Source organism: Balaenoptera acutorostrata, chromosome 14, assembly GCF_949987535.1.
Source record: "Balaenoptera acutorostrata chromosome 14, mBalAcu1.1, whole genome shotgun sequence".
NCBI lineage: Eukaryota > Metazoa > Chordata > Mammalia > Artiodactyla > Balaenopteridae > Balaenoptera > Balaenoptera acutorostrata.
Genome location: NC_080077.1, coordinates 54,755,155 through 54,782,133, shown reverse-complemented (window position 1 = coordinate 54,782,133; position 26,979 = coordinate 54,755,155). Strand labels below are relative to the sequence as shown.

The 26,979-nt window shown below is 42.3% G+C and overlaps 1 protein-coding gene across 1 annotated transcript; it reads right to left on the bottom strand.

Moving 5' to 3' along the window:
• On the bottom strand, positions 1-26,371 carry LOC102997846 (cleavage stimulation factor subunit 2-like). The gene is given in 4 exon segments (XM_057527637.1): positions 1-272; positions 275-1,608; positions 24,688-24,813; positions 26,322-26,371. Coding segments are annotated over 4 exon segments (1,782 nt in total).
• Between the last annotated feature and the right edge of the window lie 608 nt (positions 26,372-26,979).

Here is a 26,979-nt window from a genome sequence, read left to right as displayed (position 1 = left end):
TTAAGGCGCTCCAGTAGACATCTGTATTTGTTCCTTTAAGATCAGGATACTCTGCCTCTGCTCAGGAGGAAGCTTGGCGATCTGGTCTGCAGTTAGTTGAGGAACGTGCATGATCAAAGCAGCCTTCTCATGGTCCTGTGTTGTGACTTGGTTCTGGCCAGGACTAAAGCCACCAGGCTGGCCTCCACCCTGAATGCTCACTCCTTGCATGACTGGGACATGTCTGGATCCCTGGGGGCCAACTGCCCCCATGTTAATTGGACTGGGACCTGGATTCCACTAGGTATAGGGCCTCTAGGGCCTGGGACTGGGCCCCTTGTATCCATGCTTCTGGCCTCAATCCCTCTGACTTCCACTGCACGGGCCTCCATGGCTCGTGCCTCCATACCTCGTGCATCTGTGCCTCGGGGATCTCTTCCACCTCTGCCATCCAACGGTGTACCCCTCTGATCTAGCATGGGTCCCCTCGGCTCTGCCGTTAGAGGTCTGGGCTCAGCTGATGGCCCTCCCCTCATCTCATGTGGGGGTGGGCCACGGCTGTCAGGGCCAGGGACATGGTGCATGGGCAGACTCTGATAAGGTGGTCCCAGGTAACCTCTAGGCTCTACCTCTCCAGTTACAGAAAGGAAAGTGCCTCTGCGTGGGTCATTTGGAGCGTTTCCCAACAGACCTCGAGGAGTTGGGACGTTGGCAGGCAAGGGCCCACGCTGCATAGCTGCTCTGGGGTCTTGCATCGGCACTTGTCCCCACTCCATGGACACTGGTCCACTCCCTGGCATTCCAACCTGGGCCTGCATTCCTCCTCCAGGCGCTAAGGAACCAGGGCCAGGTCCTGTTACGGTCGCTGGTATCTGCCCTGGTGCTGCAACTCCAGCCTGCAGAGAAGCTTGCATCAGAGGCGGTGCGCCATTGACATGCATTCCACTCAAAGACTGGGCCTGAGGGGCCTGAGGATTCTGTTGGTTTATCAACACATTGGATCCTGAGCCAGGTCCAGCGCTGTGGACTGTCTGAGGGTTGCCTGCAATCAGTGTCGGGATATTTGTCTGGCGATGCAGAATTTTCAAGGGAATTTCTGGATCCACAGTTCTCATCACTACCTGGGCTTGTAGCAAAGCATAAGCCAGTTGAGGGTTCTGAAGCAACATGTTCCGTGCTTCCTGAGGACTATACTGGGCACAGAGCTTCATTTGTTTCATCAGCTCAAACATCTGCTCTGGTAGAAGACTGGCAACTGCTTTGCTAATGGACTCAGGGGCATCCTCAGGACTGATGGTCTCTCCGTAAGGTGACTCAGTGACAGGGGCACCGGTGCCAAGGCCCTTCAGCTCTTCTTTGTTCTTTTTGCTGGCAGCATTGTCCACTCGAAGTGCTCTCCCACTGAATTCACACCCATTTAGGTTTCGCATGGCACTAAGTGCTGTCTCCCGGTCTTGGTATTCACAGAAGCCAGAACCTTTTGGCTTTCCTGTCTCCCTATCATATACCAACCTGAATCTAACAACAGGTCCAACCTCAGAAAAGATGTCCTTTAATTGCTGTTCAGTAGCCTCATATGGAATGTTCCCCACAAACACCGAATGTAGAGAACGATCCACCGCAGGGTCTCTTAATCAAACCCACCATGGCTCTCTATCCATTCCTCTTTGAAGGTTTGCCACTACTTTGGAATTGTGTCTTGCAGGCAGGACCTGAGTCCACACCTTTCCTGGACCCCCAGAACTGTCTCTGTCTCCTCTCCACATTCTCCATCACGTCATTATTATTACTATTTTTTTAAGCTGGAAGCAGTGAAAGGGGGACCTGACAATTGCCTGCTTTCTCAACTTGCTCTGTCTATACTTGGGAATCCCATTCTTTATTTCCCTCTCCAAGCTTTCTCCATTCAACTTAGTGTTTAGGCCTTTGGGGAAAAACCCACAATGGCTGATGCTCTACTCCTGCTTCACACCTGGCCTCAACTCTTCCCTGAGGCAATGAAGTTTGGGCCAACTGCCTTCCTGAATGGGATAAAATGAAGGGTAGGGAAAATATAGGAGAAAATATAAGCTAATATCTCAAAATAGGCTCAAAACCAACAAATATTTAGGAAGTATGAGAATCATCTTAAGTCTGAAGGGGCATGGGAGTGGGGTGGAAGGTGCCGACCCAGTAAAAGAAATTGTCCCCATCCCTAAGAGCTCACAATTTATTAATAACTGGAATAAAAGAAAAACAAAACTAATATGTATGAAACTGTCAGAGAACAACAATGCCAAACTGTGCAATAGGAAATCAGAGAGGAGAGAACTTAGAAAGAGCTGAAGTAACAGTAATATCAAAGTGTTTTAATAATATCTACTGCCAAATTAATTAGATATTACCAACACAGTTCAAAAATATATACTAAGCATCTACTGTGTACCAAGCAGACTACTAAGCACCAGGAACACATAGGGAGCATAATTTTATCCTCCAAGTCAGGGGTGGGAGCTGAAGATGGGGAGGAGAGAAGGAAGAGACATTGGAAAATACTTTTTAAAGGATGTAATTTTGAGCTGGGTATTAAAGAGCAGAATTTTGCAGTGGAGTTATAATTAGAGAAAACACTGTGTGCAAAGGCAATGATAGAACTGATCCAGTTTTGAGCTCTTCCTTTCCCCTCAAGCTTGGGGGTGAGTCTTGCTGGGAGAAAAGAAACAGCACAAGTAGAGGAAAGGGATTTTTTTCATCAAATACACCTTGGTTAGAGGTTTCCTCATGGAACATGAAGGCGTGGGAAGGGGCTAGTTCAGATTCCCTTATATAGATTGAGGATGAGAGTTGAAACAGAAACCATAGCTTACAAAATGGTCTGCACTATGACTAGTAAAACAGATAAATGACTTAAGGTCAAAATTGTATATCTCTTTGTTTAAATGCATATGTTCCAAGATAGAACCATAGAGAGATGTAACAATAACTCTGAAAATGTCGTATGTTCTAAAACTGAGACCACTGACTGTTCCAGCAACTTGCCTGGTTTACAGATTCTGAATAATCCATGCCAAGACCATCTTGTGACTAATTCCAGCCCCCAGGTCCTACAAAAACCTTACCCTAAGCTCCCCAACTTTGGACTCACTCCATGGTTTGTACTGTATTTGACTCACTCTTCTGCTTTGTATTGTCTTTTGCTGCAGGCTAAATCAACCTTTTTTTTCTTTTTTTCCTTTTACTACAGGTGTGTGCCAGTGGTCTCTGGATGATATTTTAACAAATCAATCCTATCAAGATTTGTCAGAGACTCTTGCTGCTGTAGAGCTGGACTCTTACAGATAGCCATACCTGGGAGCCCTAATTCTCCACCCCCTAAAAGCCACTCTGCCTGTCCTGACAAACCGAGTCTCTCTACCAATGTGAGCTCCAAGTCTTTTGTTGAGCCCTTCAGCATTGGTTTTATTTTGTTTGTCTTATGGATACAATCTCCCAGGACTTTTTGGTGATTTGATCATATTTGCACTCCTTCTCGAAGTTCTGCCAAGTATAATCAATCCTTTTATACAACTCTTCCTCCCGTCTGAGGTCTGTGTATTGGCAATTCTGTGGAACATCTAAGAGATTCAGAGGGCAGGAGATGGGCTTAGGTCCAACAAATTTGCACTGTGGTTTGGCAACTGGTGATCAGCTATCACAGTTTCCTGGGAATTTTTTTGACCTTTTTGGGGAGCTGAATATTTTTTGAATCATTTGACAAGGTAGGTCCTGTGTAGCAGAACCTAATACTCTGGCAATCATACGTATTTTGCCTGCAACATGGACAAACCCTAAGACAAGGATCATTACTCAAATTTGAAACATATTTCATATGTCCCATAATCAATCTGGATTTCTCTCTCTGGGGAAAGCCAGCTGCCATGTCATGAAGACACTCAAGCAGCCCTGTGGAGGCCCATGCAGTGAGGAACTGAGACCTCCTGCCAACAGCTGACATTAACTTGCCAGTCATAGGAGTGGCCACCTTGGAAGTGGATCTTCCAGTCAAGCCTTTAGATTACTATAGCCTTAGCTGACATCTTGACTGCAACCTCATGAGAGATACCAAACAGAACATCCTGGCCAAGCCACTCCCAAATTCTTGACCCACAGAACTCTGTGCTAAAGGAAATACATGTTTGTTTGTTTTAAGTCCTTAAGTTTGGGGCAATGTGTTTTATAGCAATAGATAACTAATATAATACATAACTAATATCAAGACAGACCATGAGTACAATAGATAGCTAATTTCAAATGGCCTTTTCATTTAATTTGGACACGGATGGGTTATCTTTGCCAGTGTCTGTAAGATTAGTCCCACATCTGCTAATTGTCAAGGGCAATGGTTTTAGAAGTCCCATGACCATTAGACAGGAGTGTCTACTAACAATTCAGACTCGTGAACCAGCAAAAAACTAAAGTACTGCTCTTTACTGAGATTTTGTACTATTCCTTCCAGAAGACTCAATTTCTGATTATCACCGGGGGCTTTAGGTAATTATAAGGAAGAAGCAGGAATCCCTGTGGATGATAAGTATGGTAGTTGACCTTTAAGATGGCTCCTAATGATCTCTGATTCCCGATAATCATGTCATTATGTAATTTTTTCCCTTTGAGCACAGACTGTATCTAGTGACTTGCTTCTAAGTTATAAACTATAACAAAAGAGATGGGATACTGTTTCCAAGCTTAGGATACAAAAGCACATGGCTCCCATCTTACTTGCCTCTCTCACTCTCTTACTGGCTTATGCAGAGGGAAGCCAGCTGCTTTGTTGTAAGCTGCCCAATAGAGAGGCCCACTTAGCAAGGAAAGGATGTTTCTGGCCAAGAGCCAGCAAGTCTAACAGTCCACAAGGAGCTGAATTCCGCCAGTGAGTGAACTCAGAGGGGATCCTCCCCCAGTTGGGGGCTCCAGTCAACACCTTGATCATAGCCCTGTGACAGGCCTTGAGCCAGAAGTATCCAGCAAAGCCATGCTCAGATTCCTGAACCACAGAAACAATGAGATAATAAATGTTTGTTGTTTTAAGCCAGTAAGTTTGGGGATAACTTGTTAATAGCCATAGATAATGGATAGATAAAATAAGATTAAATTATTCTGGTTAATTTTTACAATAAAAATTATTATATGACTTTATATAATTATGTTATATATTATTATATAACAATATTAGAAAGGAGGTTTTTCTCTTCTATTGAAGTTTTACACATAATCAGTTTTATAGGAATTTGGTCACTGATTATCCTGGGAGTAAGGATATATTATGGACAGTGAAGACACTGGCAAATCATTAATTTAACTCATAAAGTGTATTATAAATGTCACTAGTTGACAAGGACATTTAAACCTCTAGAAAAAAAGTATTTTTCTCTCTCATTACCCTACTGAAAATTATTATACTAGTCTTTGTGCATGAGCATGAGTATATCTCTTTCAAACATGGATCATATTTACAGCAACACATTTTACTTAAACATAATCCAGAATGCTAAACTTCGTTTGATTTGTCAAGTTTCTGTTTCTTTTATCATACGTTTGATTGATACGAGGACTCTTGCAATCATTTTGTAATCATTAAAATTTGGAGAATTCCAAACAAATCTAATTTTTATCTTTCATTTTATAAGGCAGAAGAGCAAATATGTATATATAGACATCACTGACCATTTTATTCTTTGGAGTTCAAATTTGGCAAAGACAAAATCAAGAACAGCTGTTATTCAAAAAGTAAGATGTCTTATAAGGAGTTACCTCTCAAAAAGGCACAGGGCTCAGTTTGCTTTCAAAGAGATTCTTTCAATATTTAAGAAATACATTTATGTTATTTATTCTCTTGGGGAACATAGCAAAAGAGGGATTATGCTTCCCTGTATAAATTTATGTAGTTAGAATAACTCTGAGAGCAAACTGGGCAGAATGTATGAGTAGTAGGATGGCAGCAGAAATGAAAGGTCCAGAGGGCAGAGCCAGAGAATCTCTCAGTGCAATAGAATGAAGAGAGACCTCTGGAAAATTTTTACTCGAGGATCCAAACTCTGATCAATATCTGCTCGGAGAAGCATTTTGTGCCTGATGAACATAGTCATTGGCAATTGAACCAGTCCTGATGCCCCTGAAAATTAAATGTATACTCTTTCCACCTGAGACTCATCTGTGTTTCCATCTGTATTTTTTTAAATCAGATGTTAAATTCTGGCATCAAGTATAGAATCTGACTGTCTAGCTCTTTATTACAGAACAAAATAAAGGGAGAGATTTCCCTCGTAGTCATCTTTTCTTATCTCATAGCTACTCCTTTGGGTTGAGACCACTGACAGACAGTTGATGTTTCCATGGAAACCAGCTAAACAGCAAGGTAGCGATGTGAGGGTTTCCTTTAGAAAACAATCAGCTACCACACCTTGGCCTGTGCTTTTAAACAATTCCTAGTCTCTGCACCTGTCAGGACAGAGCTAAAATAGCAAATACACACAAGAACTGAACACCAGAGAGAGGGGGTAGGGTTTAGAGAGCACATGAATAATCATTTCAGAGGATTGCTAGGTACTGGGAGAGCAGATTCTGAGAGACTAACACTGTGGGAAAATAAAAGGCTATTTCTGGTTCTGTTTGGTTTTTAATATCAAATTGTCAACATCCAGCTGACTTGGAAAAAATTCACAAGAAATGATGCATATCAGGTACCAAATGCTATTACACACCTAAAACTCAGCTGTGGTCTTTCCCTTCAAAATTCTCTTTCTTCCTGCCCCTAAAACCCCAAGAGGCAAGGAATCCAGGCTTCTAGACACTGCTGGATGAGTCAAGGTACCACAGCCCAGACAAGCTAAGCACTGGCTCTCTCACACACGGATGCAAAGGCATTCAAGAAACCACAGCCCTCTGTTTTCGTAGCTCCTGCCTTCTTAATCAAATCAACACAGAGTACGCAGAGTTCACCCACACCACCACCAAACCCCGTGAAAACACCTTGGGCCAACAGAAGTGTCCATCCAGCTGTGATTCACTGATCAAGAGGAAGGCCTCTGAGGGCAGCCAATCAGAGTCCGACGCAGGGAAAAATCACTTGGCTCTTACAGGAAGCCATCTAATTATGTTACCGTAATCCCCAGCCTTGAATTTTTCAACCACCTCAACACGAACTCACAGACTTCACCGATTATGTAATTACGGAAAACTTCACGACAAACATGAAGATTCCTTCTGGAGGCCACATTGAGGACTGGGATGTGCATTTGATCGTGGGAGGGAAGCACACGGCCCACAAAGGGAAGAGCAAAGAGATTTATTGAACTTAAAAGGCTGCAGTTTAAAAGGGGCCTCTAGCAGACCTCCCTTTTCGTGTGCACATTTTTTGCACCTGCAACTGTTTGTGGGCTGGAAAGCAATAGCCCTCTCCCTTCTCCCAAGAGACCCTGCTTTAATGCCTTGGCCCCAAATGTGTCATTTTCCTGCCGGGGGGCAGAAATCAAAAGAAACCAAGTTTTTAGAACTTTGCTGTAAAGAAAATAATAGTTCTGAAAAGGATTGTAGCCACATTTTCAGGTTTGACACAGTTGTTAGAGAAATGGCAGAAGGGAAAACATTCCTCTTCACTTTCTTTCCTAACTTGCCGAAGTTCTTCGCTGCTCCAGGTTCTGGGTGACATCTGTAGCGTCCATCTCAGTGGGGTCTGTTGCAAGCTTTCCACCCTGCAGCACGGAGCTGTGCTCAGACCAGTGTTCAGAGGCGAGAGTCCAAATGGCCCTACTGCTTCTTCACAGAGAAGATGCCATATAAATTATTTCCATTAAAACCAGCGTTTGAGGGGCTTCCCTGGGGGCGCAGTGGTTAAGAATCCGCCTGCCAAGGCAGGGGACCCAGGTTCAAGCCCTGGTCCGGGAAGATCCCACATGCCGTGGAGCAACTAAGCCCGTGAGCCACAACTACTGAGTCCACGCGCTCTAGGGCCCGCGAGCCACAACAAGAGAAGCCACCGCCATGAGAAGCCTGCGCACCGCAACAAAGAGTAGCCCCCCGCTCGCTGCAACTAGAGAGAGCCCGCGCGCAGCAACGAAGACCCAACGCAGCCAAAAATAAATAACTAAATTTTAAAAAACAGAGAACAAAAAAACCCCACCGTTTGACACCAGAAGTGAACTGTGGAATCTTAATTACCGTGCTCATGACTGAAGTGCTGACAAACGGTCCTGCTTTAGATGGTGTTTGTGGGTGGGGCTTGGGTGAGAGCTGGGATCAAAACTTGATTGTAGCCGGTGATCCACTTCCTCCTTCCCCACCCCGCCCCCCAGCCACCTCATCTGTTAGATGAAAGTTAGAGTGGAAAGCCTCTTTTAAGCCATTTGAACTGTTTTATTCAAAGACGCATCTGTGGATTTTTATAAGACTGGGCAAGATTTGCCCAGTTATTTTTTCCATCCTATCCAGAGAACGGAAAGTTTCAAATGAAGGGTCATAACTGAAGCAAAAGTGTTATGCGCATAGGAGACAGAATGCATCACTAAATAGAGGGGAGATACAATAAAGCCCCTCACTCCGTATATATAACAGCACACAGATGAGCTTGATTGAACAGATGAGACTAGCAGAGGCAAATCAAGTAAACTCGGTTTCTTTGGTTTAGCTTGGAAGACACTGAGGATTTTTTCTACGGTATAAAACTTGAGGACATAGGGGTTCTCATATATCTTGTAAAATACCCGTATGCCACATGGTCAGATAGCTTGAGATTTTTAAAAAGTAGGTATATTTAATCTCCTCAATGGGTGGCAGGGGCGGCGAGGATATCTGTTGTCTCAGCTAGACAGACTGATCCTTTTTCTTCCCATTCTTTGGTTCAATCTAGTATTAACATTTTTGAAGGAGGTAGGTTTGGGATTCCTGGTTCTTGTAAAGCAAAGCCCACGACATTCTTCAGTTCAGTTGTCTCATAGGGAAAGCGAGGGGAGAAGGCTTAAGGGGTTCGTTGTCATTGGCTACTGAGTTACACTTATACACAGAGTTGTACTGATGGCATGGAATGGAGAGGGGATGTTTAGGGGAGAGATGGGAATCCTGGGGTCTCAAGAATACAGGTTAAGGGATTGGAGATAATGGAAGAAAGAAGAAAGAAGAGGTGAGGCAAACTCAGAAGCAAAACATGAAATAGTAAATTATGTTGGGCTACTCGGTAGGGAAAGTGCAAGGTTTCACTAAAACACATGCTGGCCTGACCTCGCTGGGGTCAAAAGGAACAGTCAGGAAGCCTGCCTAGAAAACTTCCAAGAGGGAAGCTTTAGAGCCAAAGTGAGCAAGGTCAGAATTCTAGGAGGCTTCCTATCCACACAAATGGGTTCGCCGGAAAGTCTTATTTTAGGTCTCTGCTGCCGAATAAAATAATTCCTCCTTTGATGGAAATTCCTCTCATTTCCACGGGACAGAAAGGATCAGGTGAAAATTCAGTGCCTTGGGGAGAATGGTGTCCACTAAGAAGATTAACCTGGGAGGAAATTTTGCAGGACCTGATATACTTAAGAGCTAGAGATCAATATTCAAAGATCTCTGCGTTCCATGCCACTGAGATTCCAAATGCAGTTTTAGGTGCCTGTGGGGAATTTATTGGGTAGTGGAACCCTAACACATCTTTTTACTCTGTGAAGCTTCTTCTATGGATGGATTTCTTCCCCCTTGACTTGTACAAATAAAACAGATTGGGGAAAAGGGCAGTGGAATGAAAACCTGATGCCTCCAAAGCGGTTTTAATTATGGTTTTATTTGGAGAAGAAGATTTTTTCCTTTCTATTTTATTTTCTTCTCTCCTTCAGAAAGTACATCATTTGATGGTGTCTACTTCAGCATTTTGGTATTTTAAACACCCCTCCCAGCCCATACTGGGAGGCCTTTCTTCCAATGAGAGGGCTCCCCATAGGTTCTCCTGAGGTGCAGTGCAGTTCCTGGTGTTAGCACCACAGGCAGAGTCTCTGGGGAGCCCCAGCCACGGACTTTGGGGGCCCTGGAGCTCCAGCAGCAAGTTCTCCAAATGCAGCCCTTTCTCCAAGTATGTGCAATTGAAAAAGAACTTAGAGCCTATTTCACTTCCCACTCAACAAAGAGAGTATACCAAGGGTTAAAAAAAGAAAGAACAGGCTCAAAGTGGAGTCACTTGTGCTAAGTCTCAGGTCAGCAAACCAAAATGTAGTACCTAACCTAACTGCAATTTCAGCCTCTCCTAGGAGTGGAATTTTAAACCAATCAATCTGGAATTTCCTGATCAACACTGGTGAGGTAATCTGCATGATAGACCCTTTCCCTTCTTCTAAAGGAAGGTAATCTTGCATGAAATAATCTTTTCTTTTTTTCCCACTTCCATGTCCCACCCCCTTTCTGCCTTCCATTTTGTTGAGGTCCTCTGAGCACCTTCCTATTTGCTAGATGGGATGCTGCCCCATTAGTGAATAAAGCCAATTAGATCTCCGAATTTACTCAATTGAATTTTGTTTTTTAACACAAGGGTTTAAGATTTGCTCACCTCTACTACCAAGCATGAAATGGAGAGACATAAGAAATAGATGGTGATAAAGATATGCTAGAAGGAGGCTTCTCTTCTTTCCATTATTACAGATGCTGTTGACCTGTTTCTCAACTGTACTCTTTGAGTCATTTCTTTCTCCGTTTATTCCAGCACTACAGGGCTGTGGGTTTTTAAGGATTAAAGTTTCTTTCGGGGGTACCACTGGGCTCCTCCAGCCTTGTTCAGGAACGCGAATCCCCCACCATGGCCTGCTCCCTTCAGAAGAATGGCCTGATTTATGGACATTCTCTGTCATAACCCAGAGGCAATTAGTAACTCTCCACATGCCCCACCTAATAGATTATCTGTCTGCAGTTGGGAAATTCCACTAGTCACTTCCTGAAAACAAACCTTCTGCTCTAGGGTTGCGATGACAGCTGTAAAGTGCCAGGACTACTCCTCCACTCTAATCAATATGCATCCTTATGGAGAGACACCTAAGCCTCTTTGCCCAGCATCTTCCCTCACTCCTTCCCTGTCCAAACCTACCCTCTGCCTGTTTCTTGGATTTGTCAGGTTTCCCTGGTTTTCAAGCAACAGCTGTTTCTCCTTTAGAGGGAAAAGTCACCTTGACAATTCCCCCAAATATTGCCAGTAAGTACATACAAAATAAAAAGTAAATCATTGTGGATATACAGTTCAGGTTTTGTCAATCTGTCCACAGTATTTATTGAGTGACCAGTGTGTGCAGGGAGGGCCTGGTAGGAAATAGTCTTTGGGCATTACAGTATAAAACAACAATAACAACCACCAACAGACTGAGTGACTGCTGCAAGATTCAGAACACTCAGGAAAAGAAAATTTGTGTAGGTTTCAGGCCATACTCATCGAATACAGCATCTGTATGACAAAAGAGATCTTCTTCACAACACCTCAGATTAGTGTATTAACTCCCCATAAGTCAGTGTATATTCCAGGGTATAATAGTTCAAAGAGACGTTCTTTTGATTTACCTATACACATATCAACATAAAAAGAAAAATAAATATCTAAGACTTAGTGTTCATTTATTTGTAACCAAATCTAAGCTCTGAAAAGCTTGGTATACTAGATATATGTATTTTTTAAATATTATGTTTCTCTGTCACATTAATAAAAAGTAATTACAGGGCTTCCCTGGTGGCGCAGTGGTTGAGAATCTGCCTGCTAATGCAGGGGACACGGGTTCGAGCCCTGGTCTGGGAAGATCCCACATGCCACGGAGCAGCTGGGCCCGTGAGCCACAACTACTGAGCCTGCGCGTCTGGAGCCTGTGCCCTGCAACGGGAGGGGCCGCGATAGTGAAAGGCCCGCGCACCGCGATGAAGAGCGGTCCCCGTACCGCGATGAAGAGTGGCCCCCACTTGCTGTAACTAGAGAAAGCCCTCGCACGAACTGAAGACCCAACACAGCCAAAAATAAAAAAAAAGAAATAAATAAAGTAGCTATAAAAAAAAAAAAAAAAAAAAAAAGTAATTACACTCAAGGGGACAAATTATATTAGTTTCTCATCTTTATGTTTCTGAATCAGAAAGAATGTTAATGAATTAAATCTAAAGATAATGTAAGGGAGCAGCCTAAAACTCTTTTGGGCCAGGGGTAATACCAGCACACAGATCAGCTGGGAGAACTTGCAGAATGACAGCTCAGGCAAACAAGATAAAGGAAAGAAAGTTCTGGAACTTGGGTAGAATGAAATATTGAAACCTGAGAACTTTCTTCGGAGGAAAGAGTCTTTTCGGACACAGCTGTCTTGGAAAAAATTCAAATTGCTCTCTTTCAATGATTCATTTTATGATAATTCTATGTTTGAGTATTTACCACATGAGGAAAAGAAATAGAGCGTTTCATCAGACTTCTTAAGAAAAGATGCTACTCTGTGGGCTCCTGGGCTCCCTGGTCTTGAAATCAATCCTGATCTGAGGCAGTAGGGGCCTAAGGATTTGAAGGGGAACTCAGCATGGAAGCATTCCCAAGGTTCGTCCAGCCAAGATCCTGACTCTTGATTTCGATGTATGAGCTTCTGCTTTGTAAGACCTGATTGTAAGATCCCCACCTGCGGATCCCTGACTCAGGTTCTGAGCCCAAGCCACCCCCAGTAACCTGCAGTTCCCCAAGTTCCTCTGGGCTGGGTGGTTGTCTTCCCAGAGAACGGAGAAGCTCCTTCATCTGTTTTTAATGACTGCTACTTTGTGTTGGATTGTGTGCTGCTGTCTGTCTCCTGAAACATCCACAGACTCTCTAGATGCCCCTCTTGGCATCTACTAACCACAGTTCTCATTTGTTGAACATTTACCTTATAGCAGTCACCATGTGGAATAACTCACATGCACTGTCTCACTGAAACCTCACAGCAAGGTCACGAGTTAGTTAGATATTAGTTATTCCTATTTAACAGAAGAGGAGTCTGAGGCTTTGAGAGGTTAACTTGTTAGCAAGTGGTGAAGCTGGGCTTCAAACCTAGATCTGTCTTATGTCTGCCTCCTGCTCCCCCGCCCTTCCCCACGGCCAGTGGAAGATGGTCTCGTCTACAGCAGGGTCTGTCTCCCCTCCATGGAAGACAGCTTGGTCTAGATTTTTCTCACTGCGTGTGTGTTCTGAAATATGATGGGCTCCTCTGAACTTTTCATTGCCTTTTATAAATAAACGGTCAACAATATTCTCACTTTTTTCTGTCACAGCTACCACAATCATATCCTCAGTGACACGTAAGAATCCAACAAGCACATTAGGACGTGCACAAAGCAAAAATCCCAAAGCATCCCTGCCTTTCTGACGTATAACGGTCCCTCCAAAGACATCATAAAAGGAAAAGGATGCAAAATCTCTGGGAGGAAGTTTTCTGAGAGCGTTTACGTGACAAAGAAGTCAGGAAAATAGGGCATTGTTGTGATTCCCTTCATCATTTCAGGATCTGAAGTGGTTCAGAAAGAAAGACACTCCAAAAGGAAGATGGACTTCCAGGGGATGTGACTCATAAGGAGGAATATGAAAGCAAAGTGACTTGTCAGATGGACAATGGGCTTTTATCTGAAGCATATGGAAGAATACGAGAGGTGGCAGTTAGGAAGGGAACAAAGAAGATGTAAAAAGATGTTCCTGGCTCGGGCAGGCTGAGGGGGTGGGGTGGAAAGGCAGAGGCAAAGGAAATGCGTGGGGGGAAGGGACACAAATACAGGAGACTTCTGTGTATAAAGTAGAGAAACAAATGCCCTACTTCTAGTATCTTCAAAAATATTGCCTATTTACTAACAAGAATGAAAATAAATTTCTCTAATGCTTTCTTCCAAAGCTTTCCACTGATGCCACCCATTAGCCAAGAGAAAATCTTAACCTTCTGTCCTCTGATAGACAAAACGATCGCAGAGTTTCCAGTCTCATAAAGGGATGGTTTCCGGAAAGAAACATGAAAAGTATGTTTCCTAAAAGAGATACCAAAAGTTTATGTTTTCGAGCTTGGCTATTACCAGTAAGCCTCAAGGAGACCAAAGAAAACAAATCCAGGCAGAAGAAAGGAATCAGCCTCCTTGGCCGGTTTACCGCTCCGTGTCTCCACAAGGCATGGTCATGCGTGTATAGCTTCCTTTGGTGCCACATCTGTCCTCAAATAAAAATCTGCGATGACTTTTCCACTGTCTCTGAGGAAATGCCTGTATCAGAAGTCTCTGTTTATAATACTGAGTACCTCAGAAAATGCCATCTGGTGCTCTGGAACTTGACATTCTTGTGCAAGTTTATCCTGATGAAATCCTTGGCATTTTCCTGAGGTTTTTTACCTTCCGGCCAAATGTTAATTGGTACCTGTTCCTGTAAGTCTTGAATTCTCCTTTCCCAGCTATAGAGATCAGCCTTAGGGGCACTTTTTTACTTAGAAATCTTCCCCTGAAACTGTGTCCTGGTTTCTTGCCCTGACCAGAGCCCCCCTCCCCAGGCTCTGCCTCCTTGAAGGCCTTGTGCTGTATTTATTCTCCACTTTACAGAACTGACCTGCTATACTGGTTACTTAAAAGTTTGCAAAATACTTTAGAGCGTGCTATGTCCTATGTCATTTAGTGTTTATCAGTCACCATACGTGCCTAAGCCTTCAACAGTATCTGTGTATTGCCGTCCAGCTCCTTCCAGATAAAAAGCCCATACCTACTTTTCTTTAAGCATTATTTCCATTTCCATTGTTTTTTAGGTAATAACCTAGGCCTGGGAAATACCATGATGTAGGAGAAAAAAATGCATTGAATTTGATGCCAAAGACATGTAATTTAAAATCCCGGTTTCCTCCCCACATTTTTTTTCCTCTCTCTCTGAACTGGGCAAGTGACCTAATTTCTTATTTCTTTATCTTTAAAGTGGAAGTGATGGTGAAGTTGTAAAGATTAAATGTGATAATCCATTCATGTGGCTGGCACATAGGAGGGGCTCAAAAATATTTCTTGGATAAAAGCGTGAATTAATTAATAAAAGAGGGCAAAAGAAGAAAAAGGAGACCTAGTTTTGCCTCTCCACTGTGTGCTGGCTTTATAGTAAGTTTTTCAGTTTAGTAAAGGAAATAAAACTACCAAGCAACGCAGTAAGTACAGATGATGGAGGAATGTGTAGGGGACTCTGGTGTACAGAGGAATGGCTCCTAACCCAGTCTTATGACGGAAGAGAGGCAGGGAAGAATCCATGCCTTACCTCTCCTATTAGATCTCTCTTAGACCTGCTTTGCCTGCCTCTTGTACAGTGATCGTTTACCAGTGCATTAACATTTTATGTAAGACAAGATACAATGATCTCATGTTGTATATCACACCACAGAAATTCAAGCACTTTGGGTGGTGACTTGGTGACCTGATGGAGCTGGGCCGTATAAAGCGTGCCTAAGGAAATAGTCACACTTTCTTTTCAAGGTTTACAGAAGCTGCTTTTTGGAGACCTGATATGAAATACTCACACAAGTCTGTGACACAGGAAAATGGAATTTGGTCCTGGTTCTATTTCCTACTTGGTTTACCATCTACTGAAGCAAAGCCCCAAACCTCCACATTCCTTAGTTTCGTAGGTACCAGACGTCACCAAATGTATCTGTGTGTTATTGAAACATTGTTAGTGATGTGAGGGACAAAAACTCGTGGACATGTCTCCAAAGTTAGCCATTTCCTATAGGTAGATTGATTCCTAATCCTGACAGAGTTATTGGTTACCTCAACACAACCGAAAAGCTTGCTTTTCTTCTCTACGAATTTTAAAATTACATATTTTCCCATGTTAAACTACTTTTCTCCTAAATGAAAGTGCCAAAATGCTAGGACTGACCCCCCAAAATCAAATATTTTGATGAATTGTCTAGTAGAATGTTCTACTGGTAAACATTTCCCCCTAAAGTTAGAGGATAGCCCTGTGTTGTAGATCAGTATCGTTCTCCTGTTTTACAGATGAGAAAACTGAGGCATGAGTACAGCATGTGATTTGCCTAAACTTTTGTAACAGCTTAAGGGAAGGTCTGGGAATCTCTACAGTGCCTGTGTTTTCAAGTCTGTTGCTTAGTCATGAGACATCAGGCATCTCAAGAACTATTAAGATCATTAAAAATGTTCTCTTAGGGGAGGTCAGTGGTTCTATCCACATGATGTAAAGTGTGATAAACTGCAGAGAGGAAAATAAATCACCTCAGAACAAAAAACCACATTTGAGAATAGTGGAATCTCAACCTCAGCTTTGAATATTCTTATTCAGGAGTTGGAAAATTATGCGAGATGACTGCATTGGACTTGGCCACAGTAATGTCTGTGCTATTCAAGCACTCTTGTGCAAACTCAATTTCTAAAAGTTACGAAGGGAATTTTTGTTCAGCAAAATGTTCTTGTAAAAGTTGTCTGCTATTAAACTGTAGACACAACTCCAAGGAATCTCTTACTAGAAAGCAATGCATGATTCCAACATGAATCACAGGCTAAATTGACTATTTTCCCAGGATGTTATAACTGACTGCTGTACTCAACTGAAAACTAGGATACTCTACTACATCTGTGATTGAGATGCCCAGTGAACAACCATTTAACCAAACAGTATGAGTTCGTCGTAAGTCAAAGGGAACCCAATGGAACGTGGTTAGGGCAACTTTCAATTCAAAAGACTACAAATTGATAGAATGTGCATTGTGGACATTAATCACCACACACCTAAATCACAGTTAAAGTGAATCTATGAAACACTCTGGAACATTTGGTCTTTTTCCATCTGGATGTCAGGGGCAATAAAATTCCAACATGGAAAGGGAAATTCACTCTACAGTCAAGCCTTGAAAGAATGAATCTCTTTGTGTATCAAGGTGGATTATGACCACCACGTAAGACTCATTAAGTGCCCAGAAGCCCATGGCACTGTAATTGGCAACGCCTAGATCAGGAATGTACTTTTAATTCCAGTTTCACTCTAACCATAATTTTTATTAATGGCACCTGTGAGAGAAGGCAATCAGAAGAAGGTACTATATTTTTTTATGAAACTACCTAACATTCAAACAGTGCTTTGTTCTTTGAAAGTAGTTTCACACATCCGTCCCTCACAAAACCCGACTGCATTAGTTCAAAAGGCATTACCACCTCCACTTTTAAATAAGGAAACTGAGACCCAGGTGAAGCTAAGACATTTGCCGAGTTCAAATAATAAATTAGCAGCAGAACTTTGACTAAAAATCCAGATTTCGGGCTTCCCTGGTGGCGCAGTGGTTGAGAATCTGCCTGCTAATGCAGGAGACACGGGTTCGAGCCCTGGTCTGGGAAGATCCCACATGCCACGGAGCAGCTGGGCCCGTGAGCCACAGCTGCTGAGCCTGCGCGTCTGGAGCCTGTGCCCCGCAACGGGAGGGGCCGCGATAGTGAAAGGCCCGCGCACCGCGATGAAGAGCGGTCCCCGCACCGCGATGAAGAGTGGCCCCCACTTGCCGCAACTAGAGAAAGCCCTCGCACGAACCGAAGACCCAGCACAGCCAAAAATAAATAAATAAATAAATAAATAAAATAAAATAAAATAAAAAAAAATCCAGATTTCTTTCTCTTTTTTTTCATGTTGATAGTTTTCATTTAAGTTTTTAATCCTCCCATACAATTTTCTTTATGTACTTTTGAATAGCCTTTAATATTTCCTGATCTCAAACAGCAAATATTTGGCAGACACTCTATAAAAAAGAACTTCTGCCTTGGTTCTAGACATGGAATACTTGTGGCAAACATTTCCTTATTAAAAAACATTAGGATATTTATTTCGTTGATTCACAGGATATTCATTTCATTGATTCATGAGGTAAAATAAATTTTTGTGTGTAGAAACATGAAGCTTCTTTTATTGATTTGTTTGTCTTTGTTTTAAAAGTTAAAAAATATAGAAAGATACAGTAAAAAATATAATAAATATGAGTGTACTTACCACACAGCATTGACCAATACTGACATGTTCTGGTTTTGCTTTATGCATAAATACGAAGCTAATAAATCTCCTCATTTATTCATCTTTGACATAAAATCCAGATTTTTGGACCCAGAAGCCGGGGAGTGTGAGGTCATACAGACCATGTGGAGACACAAAACCCTTCCCCCACTCCTGTGGGAAAAGCTCTGACAGCAAACACTTACGTTACAAACAAGCCTCTCCCCCACTAAGACACAACCAGTAGACCCCAAATATAATGCTGCTGGTCTTTTCCTGAGATAACTGTTGAGTCATTATTTGCTGCATTTTTCCAGAACCTTTCTTCTAAAATTTTAGACAGCACTTGGTCCATACTCAGCTCAACAAGGGGCTTTGGAATAACTATTTCTTTAAAATTGTTTATTTATTTAATTTATCTATCCATCCATCCATCTATTTATTAGCTCCCAGTGAAAGGGAAGGGGAAAGTGCCTTGGGCAACAGGAGTGACTGTAGCTGTTATTTGTGCAAAGTAGGAAAATAATTGGTTGTTTTTCCTTGTCTATTCAAGTTCTGCAGATCAGCTATTCTGAAGGGTAATAGACTGGTCTAGCACACTGAGAAACTTAGGGGAAAACTGAGGTAATGTGAGACCTTAGGGACTTTTCTTGTTGTTGAAAGGCAAATAGCATTTTGTATTCAAGTCATGTAATATATGTGGCATACGAACTGATGAAGGAGTCACTTCTTGTTGGAAAGTGAACAAACTTGCCTAGTGACATAGTTTTCAGTATCAGTGTGTGTGTGTGTGTGTGTGTGTCTGTGTGTGTCTGTGTGTGTGTGTGTCTGTGTGTGTCTGTGTGTGTGTGTTTTCTTTCTGGGCAATGTCTCCCTTTGACTCATCTCATATTTTGAATAATGGCATTTTTTTAACTGGCAAATTCATTTTCAAATTGTTTTCACCCTTTTTTTCTCATTTTAGAGATATGGCTGAAGCAGCAAAACTACAAACGGAACCCAAAGCTTTGACTGTTAGAAACTTTGGGGTATAGAAGACAAATCAGAACAATGCAAAAGGGATATTTCCAAAAATCTGTACTTCACGATAAATTAATCTTTACTAGAGTCAAATACTAAAGATTGAGAGATTGATAAAAGTGCTGTGCTTTACTAATATCAAATACTATTATTATTAACATAAAATAATGCACACAAATAGCTATACAATTATATCCAGTTTATAATGATAATTCTCTCTATGACTATTTTTTACTTCCTATTTAACTCATTTCTTTTTTGTCTCTTTGGGCTCCATTTTTTTTTTTTTCTTGTTTATGTCATTCACTTCAATGCTTTGTCTGAGATTAAATTAGATATGAATTTATGGGTTCTAGAATATAAGAGCCTCTGTTTCAGTGCACATGTATTCAGCTGGGCCAGTGCCTTCTTGATTGGTTGGTGGGAAAGCGGAAACCAGTAACTGACATCCTTAGCAAAGCACTGGAGTATTTTTCTGTTGCTGGTTGTTTTTTTTTTTTTTTCTTGTATACATTTCTGTTCACCAGTCTTCTCTCAGGGCAACTTGGATTTCCATGTCTTCCAAAGCTTTTTGGACTGCTATTCTGTGTTCCACTCTACCACATGTATCCTAATGATTATCTGTGCTTCTCTCCACCCTTTTGAGATTTTATCTATCAACTCATTAGCAGGTGAAGCCCTGTGAGGTGCTGCCATGTGAAAAGTTTTAAGTACATCTTAGATTGTAGCTCTTCAGCCTCATATCCAAGAGTGGAAAGACTCTATTCTGTAAATTAAAATCTTTGGAAAGACTCTGGAGAAAATGAGCTCTTCTAAAAGAAAATAATGGTTAACACACCCAGATAGTTTGTTGCATCTTTCCATGGAAAAGAGAATCTATGACATCCTCCAAAATACCAAGTAGTCTTCAAAGGATAATGTTGCTCGTTGGTATCAACTACTAAAACTATTGAAAACTCCACAGTTTATAGACCACAACGTGTCCTAAAAGTCCAATTTTTTCACATGAATTAAAAGGTCTATCTGATACAAGTGTTACAAAGACTTTGTCCATAACACGAATGATGTCCTTGGTACTATTAATACTTCGGCAATTGATTCTTGTCTCTTTGGGGGATACTTGATTTTATTCATATGCTTGTTATTTGCCCTGTTACAAGCACTCACAGGACACTGTCAGTAACTCGGTGTTGGATAACTGACTTGTTGTTTTTCAGGTTACCAATTACCCTTCCCAGCTTACATCTTGTGTGGGCTTGGCAGACATCAGCTCCCTAGCACCTAGAAGGCACGTCCTTCTCCAGGGTAACTTCATGGAAACACGGACTCTGTTGCAGCTGGCTGAGGTTGGAATCAACTCCTCCTCCGTCTGCGTTACAAAATAAGTGAAGACTAACCAGCCCAGGCAGGTTTCCTGTGTCCCTGGATTGATCTCTTTGCCTCTGTTCAAGAGCTTTTTCTGTAAAATAGCCAGACTACATCTAAATTTAGCCATGTGTTATGGTACAAACAGGCTTTCATGCTTGCTGTGTCATCAAGGGGATTTCAGGATTGTCTAATTGGTCCGCCTTGGCGGAGCTGACGCAATCTCCCATTGGTTTGTGCTCAGGAATCCGGGTGGGAAGTGAAAGTACAGACAAGCCTGCCTAGGCCGTCTCCACCAAGCAAGAGCTTGCCGCTGGCTGTGTGTGGGCCTGAGACCCAGATTCAGGCCAATTCAAAATGAAAACCTTCAAATGAGTGCTCCGAAAGTAAAACGAAAACTGAATCTGCCTGCTACCTCTCGATGAGGCCCATAAGATAGCAAAGGTTTTGGGGTACAAGGTCAGGCTGAAGGATTAAGGACAGAAAGCGTTTGCCCCTCAGACTAAATATCCTTTCCCAGTGGCATGGCTGTGGAAAGGTGGCACTTAGCAAGGTCAAGCAACCCACACGGGATGTAAATGTCCCCTGCTGGACCGCATTTCACCCAGGCCTTTCCCTGTGACAGCTCCACAGAGGGACAGCCTCCAGACTGAACCTGAAGAGTTCTAGGAAATCCTCTCTGATTTAGGACTTTAAAAGGCAAAAGAGAACTAGAGGGATTTGGAAAAACTAGTACTGGGTGAATGTTTATGCTTATAGACGTTTACCAGAAAGGGGAAAAAAAAAAATGCTCTAATATTCTCTAAGCTATTTTTATCACTTAAATGAAGAAGAATTTGCTGAGGTTGTTTGGCATAAAGCATATCACAATGTTTTTCTTATTAAAAATGTTCTCTGATTATCTATTCATGCTCACTGACAAAATAGTCAAATGTTACAGAAACATGTTAACAGAAAATGAGAGGTCTTCTCTTTCAGTACATCCCCAGAGGTTACTTATTTTAAAAAATATTTATTTATTTATTTGGCTGTGTCGGGTCCTAGTTGCAGCACATGGGATCTTCGTTGCGGCACGCAGGATCTTTTGTTGTGGTGTGTGGGCTCTTCATTGCGGCACGTGGGCTTCTCTCTAGTTGTAGCGTGTGGGCTCAAGAGCGCGTGGGTTCAGTAGTCGCGGTGTGCAGACTTAGTTGTCCTGCAGCATGTGGGATCTTAATTCTCCAACCAGGGATGGAACCTGCGTCCCCTGCATTGGAAGGCAGATTCTTCACCACTGGACCACCAGGGAAGTGCCCCAGAGGTAACTTTTGATAGCAATTTGTTTTATATCCTCAGTTTTTTCCCCATAGATACACTATTATCTGTCCACCTATCTATCTACCATCTATTTATCTCTATTTTTTTTACAAGAATGGAATCTTCCTTGATACATTTATAAATTGCTTTTCATTCCATTCAACAATATACCTTTCCATGTTTGTTTATAAAGATATACCTTGGTTTCTTGTTTGGTTTTTAAGACTAGACTTCTTTAAAATTATAAGTTATACACAGAATTAAAGCAAAGAATACAGAGAGGAATATATTGAAAATAAAAATGCTTTCCTTCTTTCCTTATCCTACAGTATCACTCTGGTCCTTGGAATATTTTTAAAGCATATACAAGTGTATGCATATGCGTACTTGTTTACTCTTGTATATATAGATTTTTCGCACAAATGGAATTGCACCGTATAGTTCTGTGTCTCCGCAGAACAAGAATGTCTTTCAATCGTACCAAGCGGTGTTTAAACTGAAAGCACAAAAGTGCCTTCCAGGAGGGCAGAGACCACATCTGTCTGGCTCACAGCTATAGGGACTTTGCCTGGCACCCATACTCAGAAGCCCTGAGAGTCTTCTACTCCAGTCAGAAAACCTCTGGGACAAAATCTATCCCTTGGCTCCAGATGCTCAACAGACCCACAGGAAGTTTTCTTCTATAGATTCAAGGTCCGGATCTCCATGGAAGAGGGCTTCCTTTTATAGGCACCAGCCTGCAGTGAGACCCGTTCCTGGGTGTGGGAACTATGTGGTACTCCAAAGTGGGTAGGGGAGCGCGTGCTGGCCGGAGAGGGAATAAGGAGGCCAAAGAGGTCCACAGACCTTGACTGTGCTGAAATTCTCCTTCACGTCCAGCGATCCATGAAATATGCACAGTCTTTTTGGGGGAAGAAAATCCAACTTTAATAGCAGTAGTGGATTCCTAGTAATCAGTGAGATTATTAATAATGAATCTTGGTAAGATTCTTAGTGGATTTTTAGTAAATTTTGAAAAATTATTCCTGTGTGTGTATAGGCTGACACAGCCAAGTAACAATATTAAATAATGTGTTTTATTTAACTCTTTGCCCATTATAATTTCTCTAACATATTTATTCTATAATATGCCTCCCTCCCCAAATATGATATTTGGTTTTTAATTCTTCAGTGTTAGGGGAAAAAAAAGGGGATTCATGTTACTAAATTTGAGCAGCATTGCAGGCTATAAAAAAGCCAAGTATTTCAGAATTTTAACCATAATTTTGGGGTTAATAGAAATTGAAACCAATATATGGTATTCTTGAATAAGAGAGAAAACCTATCTATTGGAGACACTTCAAAGGTCAACACATCCCAGAAAGGCCCTAGCATATAACAAGAGACATTTTTTAAGCACTGACTTTGGGACATTGAAATGTCACCCAAGGATTTACGGATTTTGAGAAATGTGTACAATTTCTGTGGGGAGTTTCCGTTATCCCAAATGACGGGGATAACAGAAAGGAAGTCTTTTCTTAGGGCTTATTTTAAAATGCTCTAAAGTGCTAATGAGTCAGGATGACGGTTGTCCAGCTGGCTACAGGCAGTTGGTACATAAATCAGAAGGAATCGGCCATAGTGAGCCTCTGTATGGAAAAGCTAACACAAATTGGCAACTGATCATTCCCTCTCCTTTATTTCTGTACAAACTGTGTACAGGGAACTGTGTGCCAGAGTGTCTGAGAATAGTGACATTCTAATCCCTAGTAATTCTTAGGAAGTGTAACTGTAGCAACAGATTTCATAAAGTGCTTTCAATCCTATACAAATCTATCTAAATCACAGACCCCTGTAAATGCCATTTGGACCTCAGAGCTCTAGCTGGGACAGCAGTTTCACTCCTCTCTGGAGGTTCCCAAGGGCAGTCGCTGGTCCCCTGGTGGAGCCCTTGCCGTCCTGGCTGGGCACATCTTACCAACTGCCTTCAGTGCCAGAGAATTTGGGGCAATCTCACCTCTTCTGCTGTGCCGTGGATTTGCCCCCTGAATTTGAGAGGCCTCTCCCTTTTATAAGGAAAAACCAACCCTCTGCTTCTGCCTCATTTGCACAGGGAGCTGCAAATGCCTGAATTGAAGTGATTGCTTACTGTCCCTGGCTGTGAATAGGCTCTCTCTCTTGAAAACTGAAAATCGATGGGGCGGATGGCATGAGTCCTGTGGAGTGGTGCGTACTTCCCCTCCACAAAAGCACTTTTAGATGCGTAAGGGATGACAGAGTGAGACTGGAAATGATTTGCTCATAGCTTCCAAAGCTGATGAGTATCAGTGAACGAGCCTCTTGGAATGCGGGGCGTCAGTGTCCCTCTTTCAACTTGCACATCATCCTGTAAAATAAGTGGCAAGCACTACCTCAAAGAAGCAAATCTGCGAACACAAGAGCAGTACTAAATTTGAAAGAATTCATACACAGTAACTGTCACATTCCCCATCAAAATGTCCTATGATGGTAATGAGGTAATAGTCCACTGGGATCCTTAATACAAGGTCTCTTATATTCTTATGGCATTGCATTTAGGATCATCTAAGGTATAAAGGTCTAAGGGGAAAGGCCAAGAAACTGAGAATTTGTAGTCTTGGATTGTTTTCTTAAATCTACTCATTACCTACAGGGTAACTTTGAGAAAAATACAACCTGTTAATGGCTAGTCATTTCAGTTTCTCTACTCATAAAAAAAGCCATAAATTATCTCTACCCTTGCAGAAGTCCTGGGAGAACAAATGCTCAAATGAAAGGTACTGTATAAGTATAACATGGTTTTACAAAGTTTGAAAGCTGTTCTAACCTCCACTTAAATAGTCAGCATGATGTCAGCTTCACATAAAGAGAGTCTCCAATATAACCAGTCCTAGATGCTGTAGTGTGTTTTCTTCAAGCTACTAAAAAGAAAAACGTTTTCTAAATCCAATCTATTTTCTTGGGCAAATGAATTAAGTTTGTGTTTAACATGACCCTATCATGTTAAAAGACACTATTATGAAAACAAGACTATTGCCTGGGAGCCTCTTCCGTTCTGTTTATAACCCATGTGTCATTACCTGTACTCTTCTGGGCTGCCTGCAACTCCTGCTTCTCTTTGACTGGTTATTAATGGGACAGATAGTGTCTTTTGCCGGCCAGTGCCACATTTAAGCCGTCTGAATCCTTGAGTCTCCTGGAACAACCTGTAATTTGGATTAAGGATATATCAAGTAACTCAAAGACCCTGAGACAAATGTGGTTAAAAGCAGATATTTTTCTCATTTAGGATGGGGGACAAACTTCACAAGCTTGATTAAGGAGACATTCCGAGAAAGCTGACCACACCAAAACCATCTAATCCTGTCTGGAAGGGCTATGGGATCCCTGCTCCGTGGCTGGTGACATCTTCCCTCACAAGGAATATTATGTCTTAGAAGCAGAGAGAATCCCCCCTCCCACCTACAAACAGTGCTGCACTGGTCTCTGGGGATGCAAGGACTTCGGAAGCACCAGACGGAGAACGGTTGAGGGGTGGGCTTTGATGACCTCTAACCTCCTGAGGTTCAAGGTTGAAAAACTAACCCCCGAAATGGGAGACTCGTAATGCTGCCTAGAAGTGGATGGTTCCTTTGTGTGTTTCTTTCCTTTCCACAGTGAGAAGGCTCTTCACCTTGAGAGAACCATGATCCAGTTGTGGATGTTTTCCATTCTTGATAAAGGGTCTGAGCCAGACCCTTCCTGTTCATCAACATCTGTCTCAGCCTTGACTGTGATAGATGCTCAGAAAAATATTTGTGGAACCAATCAACAAACAAACAAAACATTGTTTCATTACTTTTTCTTTGGTAATTATTCAATTAAAAAATGGATACCCCATTTACAAGAACTTCAAAAGAATTTTCCCATCCTGAAGTTCCCAGAAATCCAAACGGACAAAATATTTCCATTTTAATTTTTAAATATCAGAAGAATGCAGTGACCACAGTTTATATTTTCCCTCCTATTTTCCTCAGGGCCTGGGTTGCTCATTTAAATGCAATTTGCTGCATGTTTGGGTCAGTGACTTGAGTCGGGAAGCTCTTACAGTAATTTGGCACTGTGGAAATCCCAGAACTTCGGCTGGGGTCTGGAGGAGAAGCCCAGGATTGGTGGTCTTGGTGGCCATGATAGTTAGCACCAGGCAGAGGTCCTGTCTACTCGGGGCAGCAGGTCCCCAGCCTAACCAGTTTGGTTTAGCATGGAATCAGTCAGCAACACACGAGAAAGCCAGGAGCCCAGGCAAGATGACTAGGAAGGTTATAAACCAGAAAACTTCCGCCTTGGTATTCGAAAACCACACGGTATTTTACAACATTCCTGTCTATTAACTGCTGGGAAGGGCACTACCTTATTGCCTTTTGCCTAATGAAACCAATCTTTCCCCTCAGAGGCCCCCGTGTTGCTTTGATCAAGTTCAAAAGATGAGGGAAATGATGACTAAGGACCTTGGGAACCAGACTGAAGAATCTCACAGACATACTCCAGGGTTTTTTGGGGATTGTTGTTTGTTTTTTTTAACTGATGCAACATTTGGGTAAACAATTCCTATAGTCTGTGCACTTATCAAATTCCTTTACCCAAATATTTGCTATTTATAAAATAATCAAGGAAACAGACTTGTGTTTATTATTCCGAAATCAGCAGCAGTTTGATGAATTAAAAACAGTCTTACTTTTTCCTCTTTCCTCTCCCTTTACCAGCGGCTTGTAAAAGTGCCAACATTACACGCCCAACTCTCTCTTTAAGCAGTAAAAACGAAAAATAAAAGTGACCTTGGTGAACTGTAGGTTGACTCTGCCCAGGTTAGACTTTGGGTCAACTGCCATACCCACTTTGCATCAGAGGTCGGTATTTGGAACCGATTGAGTTGGAAGGGGATAATGTCAATGTCTGTTTCCGGTTCACAGGGGCCTCCGCGTCACCGCAGAGTTCAGACGTCTGACTAGCTTCCTGACTTTGAGAGTCTCCTACTTTAAACACGAGGGACCGACCCTGGAAAGGACAGGAAAGACACGCACAAGTCTGCCTCTGACTCCACCAACTGTCACCCTCAGGACGGTTTCGCCGGGTGGGACTTAAAGCACTGTTTTGAGTGGACAATGCTTTCTGTTGCCCTCCCCGCAGGGCGACGGGGACGCTCTGAGTGGGGAAGGTCAGCACTGGGTCAGTTCTTGACAACGTACCTTCCAGGAAAGCCCCCTCTCCGCTCATCGTGATCAACGCACAGAGCAAAATCAGACTCTGCAAACTCAGAATACCCTTGTTAAGACTGGCTCTTGGCTGGATTGTAGTGAAGTGGTTCTATTTATATTTTACATGTGTGAAAGAAA